The following is a 14,342-nucleotide window of genomic DNA, read 5'->3' as shown; positions in this document are numbered from 1 at the left end:
ATCAAGTACCATTCACGTAATTTTTTCAAAAGTTCCAGCTTACCTTGACAAAACAGTAACATTCTTCACTGATGCTAATCCATACAATAGCTTTTCTTTTTCTTGAGCTAATGAAGTTTTCTGGTATTGCTGAAGAGTGTGGTTCCATGAAGTCTCATTGCCAGAGTTCTGCATTCCATACCGATATACCAGAAGCCTGAGATTTACAGGAAGACTAGAAGAAGAAACAGTGTTTCAGAGATTTTAATTCCTCATTTCTCAGTTTAAAGTCTTCCAGAAATGAAAACACGGTGAACAGTCACCTTACAGTCCCAGTTAGCCACTCCTGAAATAGCTGGGAAGCGTTGTTCAAGGCATCGCTGTCTCCCATCTTGCATGCGAGCCCTAATACAGAGGCACGGAGTAATCTAAGAAAAGAAACACACACAGAGCTGGGGCCTGGACCACTTTTCAACATGTCTTAACATACACAAATGAATATTAAATGAATATTAATTTTTAAAAAGGTAAAAAATAACTTTGTGAGGTGGTCTCCAGTATCTTTCCATCCCAGAGAATCTGCAATGGGCTTCACTTGATCTCGGAAGTATTTCTGAAATAAAAGCACCATGCACAGTGAGTAATAATTTACTATTTAGCAACAGTCTCCCGTTTATTATAATCTACAGTTCCCTGTGGTAATCTTTTCCCCTACTAGCTCAGAGAACTTTGGGCCTATCGTAGGAAAGGGATGTATTAAAGTTTTTATAACATTGCAATTTTACTTCAATCCCGATCATAAGAACATCCTGGATCACTCTCTAATGTTTTATAGAACTTTGGGTAAGCCTCTTTTAACCTCCACTTCTTAGTTAACATTTGTAATAAATAGAATAACACCTGACATACTTACCGCCCTAAGGAAGATTGCTCAAGTATCGATGAAATGATAGCTAATATTTGTATATTGGCTTAGGATTTAAAAATGATATTTATATTATGTGATTCTCACTATTCCATTACCATAGGCAGCCAATTGCTGACATTCCTATTGTACAAAGGAAACAAAGACTCACAAATATGAAAGCATTTGTCCAAGTTCTTTCATAAAGAAAGTGGAAGAGCTAGAGATTGGAATCCAGAATTTGTTTAAAATTACAAGTGTCCTGTGAAAGTGTTGCAGAAATCACAAAGCCAAGAAAAGCATTTAGAATGACTATCTTATAATAAAATCTCAATGTGGAAATAATAGCAGTAAGAATAAGGAAAAATGATGTCATATTTTGATGAGAATAGATTCATTTTAACATAGATAAATCCATTAAAAATAGGATCTAGTTTGTATCTATGGTTTAAAATGTTGTTTATTTTAAATAAAATATTAACTATTGTATTCCTTCTAACACTAAAATACACCTTTAAGTGGTATACTGAACCAGAAATACTGATACATTTCAAGTTGAAAAAACAAATAGCATCTCTTTGATTTGATTAGTCTAGTCATTATAATTTCCTTTGATTTCACTTGGCAGGCAAGATATGCTTTTGTGTTTCCCAGGAGCTCCTTCTCTCAGAAATCTTCCTATTCTGCTAATGGCTAAACATCTCCTTTCATAAGATATAGCATTAACATTACCTCAATCATAGGGTATAGCTCTTTATCATCTTCAAACATGCTAATAATATAGGTTACAGCTGAAATGACTCTCTGCCATGGTAAATATTCCTCTTCCATTTTGAGATACTTGGTCAAGTTCAGAGCCTCCTTATAATTTAGAAGTTGAGCTCTAAGAAAGAAAAAAAAAGCCCACAGTAAATTAAAAACCATAGACTAGTTTCCTTCGACTGAAAGTACTAATATGGGGATCATAGACTTCAATGTTAATGAGAACCCTTCCATTAAACAATTAAGAAAATGCATTACTGTTAAGGCCCAATCAAAGAGGTTTGTTCACAATGATGTATTACTGCTTTCATATGTTCAGTAATAAAGCGGAAGACAGAACATTAAGGTGTGCATTTGAAAAATTGCTATGGCAGAATTTTAGATAAAACAAAAGCCATTTAGCTATACAGTTAATATTGACAAATAGAAACTTTTAAATTTTAGGTTCACGAGCTGATTGTAGTATACAAATGCACCTTTATAAGTGTATTGTATTGAACTTTTTTACATTTGATATGAATAGGAAATATCACAGTACTCAAGAATCATGAATGTTTAAAACATTCCAATTGAACTTATATTTCCCATAAAAACATCTCCCTTTTTTATACATTTCCCAATAATATTGATAAATAAAAATAGATTTTGTTTCTCAAATAAATGTGAAGTTACCATCGACATTTCAAAGTTTAAAGAGTTCAGTTTCTTCCTCCTTAGAAAAGATTTTAGAACCTTTTGAAATAATGTTCTCAGAAATCTGTTATGCCTCAAATTTCAGCCTAGGTTTTGGAAAGAATCTTAGATGGGAATCCTGTCTTTCCAAATTACATTTTGAAAGTTAAAATTAAAGAATAAACTTTAAATTATTGAGAAAGTAATACTGATGCATTGAGTGCTAGTGTATTTGAGGTCATTTTTTGTGACTGGCAAATAATATAACCATATCTTGATTTCTCCCCTGAGAGCTGATAAGAAGATAAACTGGTATTGGAGAGCTAGATAAGAATAAACACCTTTGGTATCATATGATTTGTACTAATGTGATATGATACAGAGTTTGTTTTCAGTTCAGAGAGCTGATTTCTCCTATTTTCTCAGTTCCTGATCTTATTTAGAAGAATTTATATTTTGGAGCATTCAGCCTGCCTTAATAAAAGTATAAATAATATTGAGAAATGGAGTGTTTTATTGAGAATGTTTGTTGAGTAAAAAAAAAATTGTAGAATTTTATGTTGACGTTTGAAACTTGAGAATTTTCTAATTTTAATGATTCTCTATTTTCCTGGGTGGATAGCGCAACAGTCAGTTGTGCAACAGTCCAGTCAGTATTTTCTTAGACTACTTAGGAAGAATAATTGTTGCTCTGAGGATCAAATTAACGAAAAGGCTAATGAAAGTTCAGGAAGAATGACAGGTAATTTGGTTAGAAACCTAGTGGGCTGCACATTTATAGTAGGTGAAAAGATTAGAAGGAATGGGTCTTGGTTACAAAGGCCAAAAGAATTGGCTAAATTAGCATAAGTAGAAGTAAGGAAGTAATCCAATGATCCAAAGGTTAGAGGCCCTGACAAAATACTATATATTTAACTGCTGAAGAAATCAATATCCTATCCTAGTGCCTTGTTTTTTCAGCATACTTGATAGCTATGCAGTTGTTCCACTTTGGTGTCACTTGTTTAAGTTTGAGTCACATGGTCAGAACACTGGACTGAGAGTGAATTTTTTGCTGGTTATTATAGAGATAATATTTTGAGAATTAAGTTGATGCACTTTTCATTTCCCACAAATCATGTTACTCTGTGGTATTTGATACTTCCGAGGAAGAGCAGTATCATTTAGAATCATGATTCTCAAGTTTGCGCATGTATCAGTAACACCTGGAAGGTTTGTTAATCACATACCCTTGGGCCCTATCCCTAGAATTTCTGAGTCAGCAGGTCTGGAGTAGGGCCTAAGAAATTGCATTTCTCACAAGTTCCTAGGCAATGCTGATACTACTGGGACGACGAGTGAAGAATCTGTTTTTAGAACAAAGACATGTATAGTGCCCTTCCCTCCCAGACCCCCTTACAGTGCTGTGTTGGCTCATAGCTGCACCTTCCTCAGAGAATAGCCCTTGACCAAATACATCCATCTCGCTTAAAAGGTTATGCTACCCCCACCCCTGGCCATTAATTGTCTGATTCAGGAATGCAACAGGCCAGCCTGCTTCCTTCAAGTTGGATCCACTCTGTAGTACAATTCATGGATAGGCTTCCTACTGGAATCTGGCAAAGCTAGACTCCAGCTGAGACCATATTGTTGCTCAGCCTTTTTCCCTGCCCCATCCTGCTTCTCGCACTCCCTATCTCACGAGAGTAGTCTCTCAATAAACCACCTATTCCTATTCAGGAACCTCCATTTCAGACTCTGCTTTGAGGGAACTCAACCTAAGACAACATTTTTACTCAGCTTTGAGTCTCAAACTCTGTTAAATCTGTAGACCAGCAGCAGCTCCGAAAGCCAGACGTGGTTGAGAATTTTCCTTGTTCAAAAATCTTCCATTTATAGTAAGAGTCCAACCTGAGGAACTTAAATCCTAGAATTGTCCTATAATCTATAGTGTGGAGAGGATGGAGACTGTAACTTAAAGTTCTCACAAAATGCTGTAAAGAAGAAGAAGAAAACAAAGAGGTCTTTTGAGGGAATTCTTGCTCTCCTGTCTTGGACTGAGGTACCCAGAAGATTGGGGAATCTGGAACAAAAGGTTTGTTTTTGCTTCCTCTGGTGTGACCTGGAAAGACTGCACAGTCCTTCTCCAAGAAGCTCAAATTAAACATAGTGTCATATCAAACATGGCTTTTGAATGGGACATTAGACATGGTTGAGAGAGGTGGTTAGGTGGATAGAACTGACCCCATGGTCTCTCGTTCTTCAGCAGAGCCTTCAGATGGTGTGGAGACTTTTGAAAACTTCCCATGTGTCTGGTCTCTCGCTGTTAACTTACTAATTAAATTCAGATTTCTGGCTTAAAACAGTCTCTTTGCAATCAGCTGGATCCCTTTTGGAGTCTTTCCGCATTCCCCTACTTCTCCCTTCTTTAAAAGGCAGTCCTCGATAGGGTGGGAAAAGTTGCTTATCTAGTTGTGTGTTGTGGTCTGGTCAGCTCTGTTAGCACCTGTAAAATGGTAAATCTGGTGTACCTAGAGGTCTGTGATCTCGGCGTGGCTGACGTTCACCTCGTGGTCTTTATTTGCTAACCTGGCCCTCACCTTGGAAATCATTGGAGCCACTACACCTTGAAGCCTGACTGAAAGTCTGTTTGGATCATTAGCTTAGGGGGCCTTTGAAGCCATCCTTTCTGCCATTCTTCCCTTGCCTAGGAACTCCTGCTCCCTCCCATGTGCCTGCTAGCCAGCACTCTCTGCTTTCCCTTGTGCTGTTCCTCGCCCACTCTCTTTGGCACACAGTGGGCTGCGGAGTGCCATATAAGCTACTGAAAAGGTAAAAAATCTGTAACAGGTAGACAAAAAAAGGATTTTTTCTGTCTCAGTTTTGGCAAGGCCTCCAAACCAAGCCCCTTAACTTACACTCCAAAGTAAGACGCAGACCCATCAAATCAGGACCGACATGGTTAGGAACAGGTTTTTGTGACCCTTAGCTGATAGCCCACTACCAGCCTGCGAAAGAGATTGGAGCGGCCAAGGGAGAGAGGGAGACATTTTAGAAGAGGGCTTTTGGAGGATTCTGTCAGTGTACTGTGAAGGCTGTCCTCCCACAGGAGACAGGAGGGTGTAGGATGCTTTTCCCCTCACATGAAGCCTAGAAAAGGGGCTTTAATGGAACCACTTGAAGAGTTTTATCTGTGTGCCCTGGAGCTTGGGAGCATAGTGGTCTGGTGTCTGATACCCCAAGAAATCTAAAGGATGAGAGACTGTGTTTGCTACTGCTCTGACATCAGAGTGAAGAGATAGGACTGCATGAGGTTGCCCATCCTTCCAGACTTTGTCAGGGGAAAGGGTATAGGAATACGTCCTATAGACTGGATGTGGTTCAGAGGTTTTCACTTCCTCACCTCAAGGAACTGCAGGAGGAAGACCCTTGGCCATGGAATGTGTGTGGATGGTGCATATTCCACGAAAGCACCACACAAGGAAAAGGATCAGTGTTAAACATCTACAAAGTTCAGAGAGGACCAAAAGTAGACAGCATGTCAGGATCTTTCTTCCCTTCATCTGCCCTCCTTCTGCTCTCCTTGCCTTAACACTCTGGAGGAATCAGAGGCAGCATGGTGAGAAGTAGAAGTCCCATGCAGCAAAACGGAGAGGAAATCAAGCGCTTTGTTCCCATTGCAGGGGGCTGGCCTGAAACTAGCCTGAGCTGGGGGCTGGGAGGAACTTTAAATGAAGTTGAACTTTTGAGGGTTTTACTGGGCAGGGCATATAGTTGGAGTCTGTTGTGGGGACTCAGAAGTGACTGGGTGAATTTTTACTCCTTATCTTCAACAAATGTGCCCAGCTGGATTTTCCATCCAGGGCAGTAAGAGTACTAGCTCCTCAAATCTGGGGGCAGGGGTATCAAGAATATTTTTGTTTTTAGATCCACCCTTTTAGTCTTGCTGATGAAACAATAGTTCCATTTCTTTTTGAATACCAGAGTAGAACTGTGTAAATTCTGATCCAGCCACATGCACTTACCTATCTAACTATGCATTTCTGCTTTTCTCCAAAGTTTCAGAGTGATCTGGACCTGACTAACCAACACAGGTGGGGTCTGTTTCTCTTTGAGTCCCTTTTACCTCATGCATTACAGAAGGAAATTGGGTGATAACTCAATAGCTCAGGCGATATTTCAGGTGATAGCTAAGGTATTTTCTGCATTGGTTGCTGTGTGATTCTACACGTTTCTTGGCTTTCAAATTTGTTTCACTTTCTACCTTTCTGAAGCTCTTCAAAATTTATGGGCTATGGCCAAGGAGCTGAGCAAATGCGAGAAAGTCGTTCAATTGTGTGAGTTATCTGCTTTGTACACAGTTCCTCAGAGAAAGCTCTTCAAGAGGCTTTCACTTCTTAAAGCAAAAGAACTGTCTGCATTGTGTTGGGATGGAAATTAAACTATAAGGTTATTACAGCTCTGTGTAATTTCTAACAGCCAAGATTCTAAGCTTTGGAAAAGATCACAATGTATTCACAGGAGAGTTTTCCTGAAAAAAAAAAACCTAAATGGTCCTATTATGTTTTAAAATGTTTATTTTTAAATTTTTCGGCCGCACCACATAGCTTTCGGGCTCTTAGTTCCTCGGCCAGGGATTGAACCCGTGCCCTCCACAGTGAAAGCGCAGAGTCCTAATTACTGGACCTCCAGGGAATTCCCTAAAATGTTGATCATTTTCTTTCACCACTTAATTTCCCCAGTCTACACGTACCAGGTACAGAGTAGGTGCTCAATAAATATTTATTAAATGAGTGATTGACATACCATAGCGTAATGAAAATAATTAATCTGTTACATATCCAGGAGATTAAACTTGGGGAGTCACCAAAGAGAATCAAGTTGTCTATTACCTACAAAGGGAATCTAGATTGCAAATTCATAAGAGCTTTTCTAAATGCTTCTTTGCTGCTACTAAACAATGGTGGATGCTTTTTCATCAAGTAATACAATCTATTGAGCACTTCCTAAAGACCAGACAATGTTTAGTGTCCTTTATGTGCATTATTTCATTTGTTCCTCACGAGAGTCTTATAACGTCATCTCCATTTTACTAACAATGAAATTGAAGCAGAGACAGGTTCAGAAACTTTCTCGAGGTTATTCAGAACCAGGATTTTAACCTGGTTTGAGAGCTTGTTTCTTAACCCTATAAATTCCCTCCTTAAAAATGTCACAAATGTTTTCTGACTTCCAGTATACTATCTAGGGAGTCCATGTAAAATAGTTCTCCCATGCCTTTAGTGATGCTATACTATCCTTCCAGCCGTGTATTCAGCTCATATTTAATGAACATCTACTAGGGGCCGGGCACAGTTAGGAGCTGGGGATAAAATGAATAGGAACATGATCTAGGTGCCTACCTTTGTGAAACTTGCAGTTTGGTGGGTGAGATGGATAATTAATAAGCAATGACAATATAATATTATCGGAAATGCAGGACCCCATAAAAGGGACACCTAACCCAGACAAAGGGGCCATGAGGCTTCCTGAGGAACTAGCATCTCATTCTCAGTACCTTGCTTGTGTCTAAAATGAGGCCACTACAAAGCCACCAAAGCTTTGCTAGCTTTGTTAGCTTTGCTAGCTCCTATAAAAGTGCCAGAAATTCAAAAAATATTTGTTGAATTACTAGTGTTAGACTGCCTGAGAAAAATATCTCAAAGGTACTGTGGTTACTACTCTTACATTACCCCAATCTATGTTGATTATTTTTTTCAAAGTGTAGGTTGTTTTTTTTCTAAGTGTAAGTTACCTTCAGGCCATGAGAAAAAAATTCAAATTTCCTAAACAGTACCTTGGTTCAATCCTAGGGCACCATGTCTCATACTTCTTACCCCAGTGACCTGAATAAGATTTGACAACTCTAACCATAAAATCTTACAATGGGCTTGGGCTCACAGAGATGAGTTAGTGAAACACACTGTTTGTCTTTTTAATAAATCAAATTATGACAGTACACTTTTGCGCATTTGCAAGTGTCACTGCTAATTAGCTCAAGGACTCTGATTAGACAAACCCTACCTAAAGTCAATAGGGTAGGTGAGTTTTTGTGTATGTTAAATTTGATATCAATATTTTAGCCACAAGGCTCAGATTAGTTTAAAAAAAAAAGTTATGAAAAAATAATGTCGTAAATAGTGGCTTCGGATATTTTAAACTATAAATTAGTACTTTGTGGTAATTCATTTTTAAAAAGATTTATGACAAGATCCACAGTATTTTAAACGATTGAATCTCATTCCAAAACCCACCTTGCCAAGGCAAAAGCGTCATCAATAAGACTTGCACGATCAGCAGAAGAAAAGTACTGGGAAGAGAAAGAAAAAAAGGTAAGAAACATGAATCTTAAAACAAAACGTGTTGAAAAATTAATGTCATTATGATGCTGTTCTTAGAACAAAAAGAAAACAATTCACAACCATTGCTATTCTTACCTTGTGGTTGAGGGAAAGATTGGTAGCTATCCATTCCCAAGTTGATACTTCATAATTCACACGATAAAACCCAATATGGTCTGGGTTTATTTTGAGAAAAGTGTTTCCACTAGGATTAGGAGAGTTCAAAGTGATTCCTGTGGTAGTAAATAAACACTAATGAGAAACATGTTTGCACATACTGTAAACACAGAGAAATTAGACCCAGAGGGTAAAAAGAAAAGAAATATTAGCTCAAGGAGTCAAGTTTGGTTTGGATCCAAAGCCCCAAAGCCTAATTCTTATTTAGTTGCCTAACTTTAACATGTCATTGTAGTGCGTGAGCTGAAAAAGAAATAAGTAATGTAAATAAGTGTCCTGTAATTTGTGACTTATTATTATTTCTTACTGGCAGAAGCTTGTCATATGGGTGAAGTAATTCTGTGCTTGTCAATCCTTCAGTAAGTAAAACAATGCTTAAAGACAGAGAAGTCCATGCCCTTTGGGGGTAATCCATATATTCTTATTAATCATGATAGATTAACTACACAAAGAATATTCACTGGGGCAGCCTGGGGAGGGGATAAAAATGTAAACATTTAAAAGAATACTTTGTTTATTAAAATCAACATTCAAATTGATGGAAATGGTGGTTGCTAAGCAGAGCAATGATTTGAGGGTCAGTAATGCTCTTAAAATGTCAAGAAGGCTGGCAATAGGACTAAAATCCAAATACAACATTCTTGATTTTGTAGTCCATTTCATGCTCGTTCTCCCAATTTTATTTATCTTTGTAAAGTCTTCTGCTTCCTTATTTCAATTGATTACATCAATGTTTTTTCATCAGTGGATTTACCAAATTAACTTTCTGAAGTAGCATTCAGAATTTACATAGGGATCTAGGATATAGATTTTGGAAGTTCAACATTGAGGAACAAAGACTTATGTTTTAAGTAAAAACTACTCACTTAAAATAATAGTTATGCTCTGACATGACCAGTGTTTGTTAGCATTAGCTAACGAACATCCTAATGTTCGTTAGCATCCTGTACTTTTATACTTATATACTCTTTTGTTTGTGTGGACAGTATGCAATTTAAATAATGATGTGGGAATACTTAGTATATTTAAATAATTTCAAATAGTTTAACGTAGTGATAATGTGGGATGTGATATTGGAAAATAGGAGATGAGGCTGGAAGTAAAAGTGAGGACTCAGTGTGAAGAGCCACGAGCTGTGTTAAGAAGTCCATCTTCTTTTTTTTTTCTTCTTTTTTAAAAGAAAATATTTATTTATATTTATTTTGGCTGCGTTGGGTCTTTTGTTGCTGCATACGGGCTTTCTCTAGGTCTTTTGTTGCTGCGTACGGGCTTTCTCTAGTTGTGGTGAGCGGGGGCCACTCTTCTTTGCAGTGCACGGGCTTCTCATTGCGATGGCTTCTCTTGTTGCAGAGCATGGGCTCTAGGCACATGGGCTTCAGTAGTTGTGGCACGTGGGCTCAGTAGTTGTGGCTCACGGGCTTAGTTGCTCCGCAGCATGTGGGATCTTCCCGGAGCAGGGCTCGAACCTGTGTCCCCTGATTTGGCAGGCAGATTCTTAACCACTGCACCACCAGGGAAACCCAAGAAGTCCATCTTCTGAGAGATGGTAAGAATAGAGAAGATTTTTAAGCAGGGAAATAATATGCTCCAGCCTGTTTCTAGAAAGATAATTTTGGTGGTGGTATGGGAAGGAGATATTGGAAGGAGATTCTAGAGTCTACTGTAATAATCTAGGGCAAGAGAGAATGAGGGCTTACACTAATGTGGAGATGATGAAAATAGGTGATGTGTTCAAGAGACACATCACTGGTAAAATCAACACCGTCCTTTTTCTGAGTTGATGAGGACAGTTAGAGGAGGGAAAAATAGCTTGCATGATTGGATGAATAATGGTGTTGCCCTTACAGAATAGGGGAAGATGAGTCAGTTTGGGAGGAAAGATGATTTAAATTTTGGAAGCATTCACAAGGTTTGGAAGATATCCAGGACACAGTAGTTTTCTGTAATATATAAGTAAACTCTTCAACAAGACAATAAGTTTCTTTAGGAACGTTCAGAGTAGGTTCTTGACAAATTGTAAACCTTTACCTCACTCATGTAGTATTTATCTTCTTTGTCATTCTCCCATGGACAGGTTGTTGAAAGGAAGCTAATCTTTTGGCAGCCATGCACTTTGAATGTTTGTGTCAGGAGGAGAGCCTCTTGCTTAAGCACAGAGCCATATGTTATAGGAGAAAGAGTATGAACTTTCCAGTCTGAGAGACTGAGGATAAAATCATTGCTCTATGACTTACTAGCTGTGTGATCTTGGCCAAATCACTTGACCTCTCTGTGTCTCAGTTCATCATGAGGGAAGTAGGGATAAAAATCCCTCACAGGGCTGTTGTGAAGATTAAATAAAATAACATAGGTAAAGTGTTGGTCACATAGTTATGTGTCCAACAGATGGCAGCTATCCCCATTATTATGAAAGGGGATATGCCGCCAGTTCTATAAATAGCAAAGCAAATATAAATAACATTGAGAAGCTCCTGGCAATCCATCCAAATACTGCAGTATTTTAGTGTGCTTTATGTACACCTAGTTAAGCCTGTCTAGAGTTACAGTGATTTTTCTCACTTTATAGATGAGGAAGCTGAGATCCAGGAAGTCAGTAGTTACCAGACTTTCCAAGTTCATGCTACTCTTGGAACAGTTGTCAACAACAAAATACTGTTGGGTTGTTTAGTTACATAATGAAGTAAATAGGACTAAAATATTGATGCCTATTCCAGGTGGTGCATAGAAGTAAGGGTGTATGTTTCATTCTGTTTCTCCAATTACTATTAAGAATTTTCTGATTATAACAGTAGTATGTGTTCTTTAGGCTCCAAATATGTATTTGGAAATTACAAAAAGAGTATAATGAAGAATACAGAAATTACCCACCACCAGTTGACATGTTTTTATCTTGTGTGCGTGTATGTATCTTCCCTATATATGTACATACGAACACACAATACACATAATGGAACCTTACTGTGTTTATTATTATTAATCCTTTTCATTTGAAATTATATTGTAAGCACTTTGCAATTTCATTTTTTATATATGAAGATTTAAATTTAATGGCCACATAGTACTCTATCATTCAGTTTATAAATTGTTTTGTGCTATTTCTTGCTAGTTTTACACATAAAAGTAGTGAACGAATTCTTTCTGGGTAGGGGCTCTTTCTAGAAAAATTTTTTCCTTCTATTATTTGTCTGATAATTATCTTTTCAAAATTTCATCCATAGGCTAGTTTCAACTCAGATTTCAATAACATAGCATGCATAATAGTTCTCTAATAGACTATTTTATATAAATAATTATAACAAGCTTCAGTCAACTAGACAGCTTGTGACAGCCTGAAATTTCTAGAGAAGGAAACATTTTTCTTTGGTGACATAAATACTGTGTTGCATCGATCCTTTAGGCAAGTTATTTTTCTGTGTAAAATGACAGTTTATATCTATCTTATTAAATTTGTGTATCAGTTAGTAGTAAAACAGCTGAAATACACAAGAGTAGTATTTTTTGACTAATTACAAATTATATTTGGGGACCTAAAACTTTCAAGTAGGACGCACTATCAGAATTTGGGGGGACTTCCCTGGCAGTCCAGTGGTTAAGACTTCACCTTCCAATGCAGGGGGTGCGGGTTCGATCCCTGGTCAGGGAGCTAAGATCCCACATGCCTTGTGGCCAAAAAACCAACACATAAAACAGAAATAATAACAATAACAAATTCAATAAAGACTTTAAAAATGTCCCACATCAAAAATATCTTTAAAAAATTCCACTAGTATTCTGACTAGTTACAGTTAAAAAAAAAAAAGAATTTGGTGTCAAGGAAGAAAAGTTCAATCTCTGAAACGAAGACTAACATGATCCATTGTAAAAATGGATTGGTTATCCATTTGTGACAATGTTTTCAACAAATTACTTATTCAAGGAAATATTAATGATTGTGTTAGTAATAATTATGGAGTCCCATCTAAATCTCAGCAAGTAGCCTAGAGAATCTCCCTGAAAAGAAAGATGTAGGATTAATATGTAACGTATAATAAGTAGGAATCGGGAAAAAATGCAATCTATCGTGATGAAGGATTATCATAGGCAATGGTTTTGGTGATTGCGAAGAAATAATTGCAAAGGAGAGTTGGATAGTGAAGATCTGTTGATGTGTACCTAGTCTGCCTAGGAAAGCAGGTGCCCAACTTAGCTGGTACATGTGTTCCAGATCATTTGACAGATCTGCTCTTATAGAGAACAGTGTATATGGAGAAACCTGTTGGTTGTTTACCATACTGTTCCCTTTTCCTCCTGGGTACACAGCTAGACTATATTTATTAGCCTCCCTTGCAGTTAGGTGGCAACATATGATTGACACCGAGACATAAAGTGTGGGGAGAAATAATAGATGCATTTCTAGGTCTGGTCCCTCCATTATCTTCCTCTGAATTCTGATCAGATGCAAAAGATTCAGCAGAGAATTATTTAAAAAGGATAACCAACAAGGACCTACTATAAAGCACAGGGAACTCTGCTCAATGTTATGTGGCAGCCTGGATGGGAGGGGAGTCTGGGGGAGAATGGATACATGTATATGTATGGCTGAATTACTTTGCTGTGCACCTGAAACTATTGCAACATTGTTAATTGGCTATAATCCAATATAAAATAAAAAGTTAAAAAAAAAAAAAAGAAAAAAAGATCCAGCAGAGAAGTCCAAGATTGGGTTGAGGGGAGGGAGGAGGTGGAGCCATGAGAAAGAAAAAGCCAGGAATTCTAAGTCACTATCTGAGAGTGAGCTACCTAGGAGAGATGGTAGGTCAGGAACACCTCCATTGGAGTGTTGCATGAATAAGAAGTTTTTATTGCATGAAGCCACTCCTGATAGCCTCTCAATACAATAATTAGACTCCCCTAGTTAATGCAGTATATATACAAAACAATCACAGCTTATGACATCTTTAAAATAATTAATATACCCCAACTCTCTATTTACCCTTATTAAGTAAATTTTCTTCCTGGAAGAGATATCTAATTAGCTGAAGTGAATATTCTGTTTCATCTTGGCCAGTATGTTTTTATTTGTGTAAATTAACAAATTAGCATTCTTATGTGTATGGTTCACATGAATAAGATTTCTGAGACTTGGTTGACCAGGGCTGGATTAAACAAACTGAGCTTCTGAATCTGCAAAACGGAATCCATAATGATTCAATCAAAATTCAAACATTCCATGAGGCTCAGTTTGGAGGAATGAAGAAAGTTTCTCTCTCTCTCTCTCCCCTGCCCTATTTGCCATTAAATTAAAAAATATATGCCTATCATTATTTTGATATGAAATATTTAAATATAACTACCATCAAATTTTAGTAATATCTTATTTATATGATAGTCAGAATTTGGTTATCTAAACCATCCAGAATGCATCCTCAATCTGAAAGAGTTATGAAAACAGTCATCACAAAATCTATTCCACCTCCTATGCCCTAAACTATCTTTTAGACCCTATGTGC

The 14,342-nt window shown here is 37.5% G+C and overlaps 1 protein-coding gene across 1 annotated transcript in view; it reads right to left on the bottom strand.

Moving 5' to 3' along the window:
* ENPEP (glutamyl aminopeptidase) overlaps positions 1-14,342 on the bottom strand; it is a 108,947-nt gene that overhangs the window by 11,724 nt on the left and 82,881 nt on the right. Inside the window, exons 12-17 of the mRNA XM_059923432.1 lie at positions 8,773-8,909; positions 8,590-8,645; positions 1,616-1,766; positions 519-592; positions 303-407; positions 44-214 (exon numbers count right to left, since the gene is read on the bottom strand). Coding sequence (XP_059779415.1) covers positions 44-214; positions 303-407; positions 519-592; positions 1,616-1,766; positions 8,590-8,645; positions 8,773-8,909 — 694 coding nt within the window. The remainder of the gene's footprint in view (positions 1-43; positions 215-302; positions 408-518; positions 593-1,615; positions 1,767-8,589; positions 8,646-8,772; positions 8,910-14,342) is intronic.

This window comes from Balaenoptera ricei, chromosome 5 (assembly GCF_028023285.1).
Source record: "Balaenoptera ricei isolate mBalRic1 chromosome 5, mBalRic1.hap2, whole genome shotgun sequence".
Classification (NCBI taxonomy): domain Eukaryota; kingdom Metazoa; phylum Chordata; class Mammalia; order Artiodactyla; family Balaenopteridae; genus Balaenoptera; species Balaenoptera ricei.
Note: the sequence above shows the minus strand (reverse complement) of the source record. Positions and strands in the feature narration are given on the sequence as shown.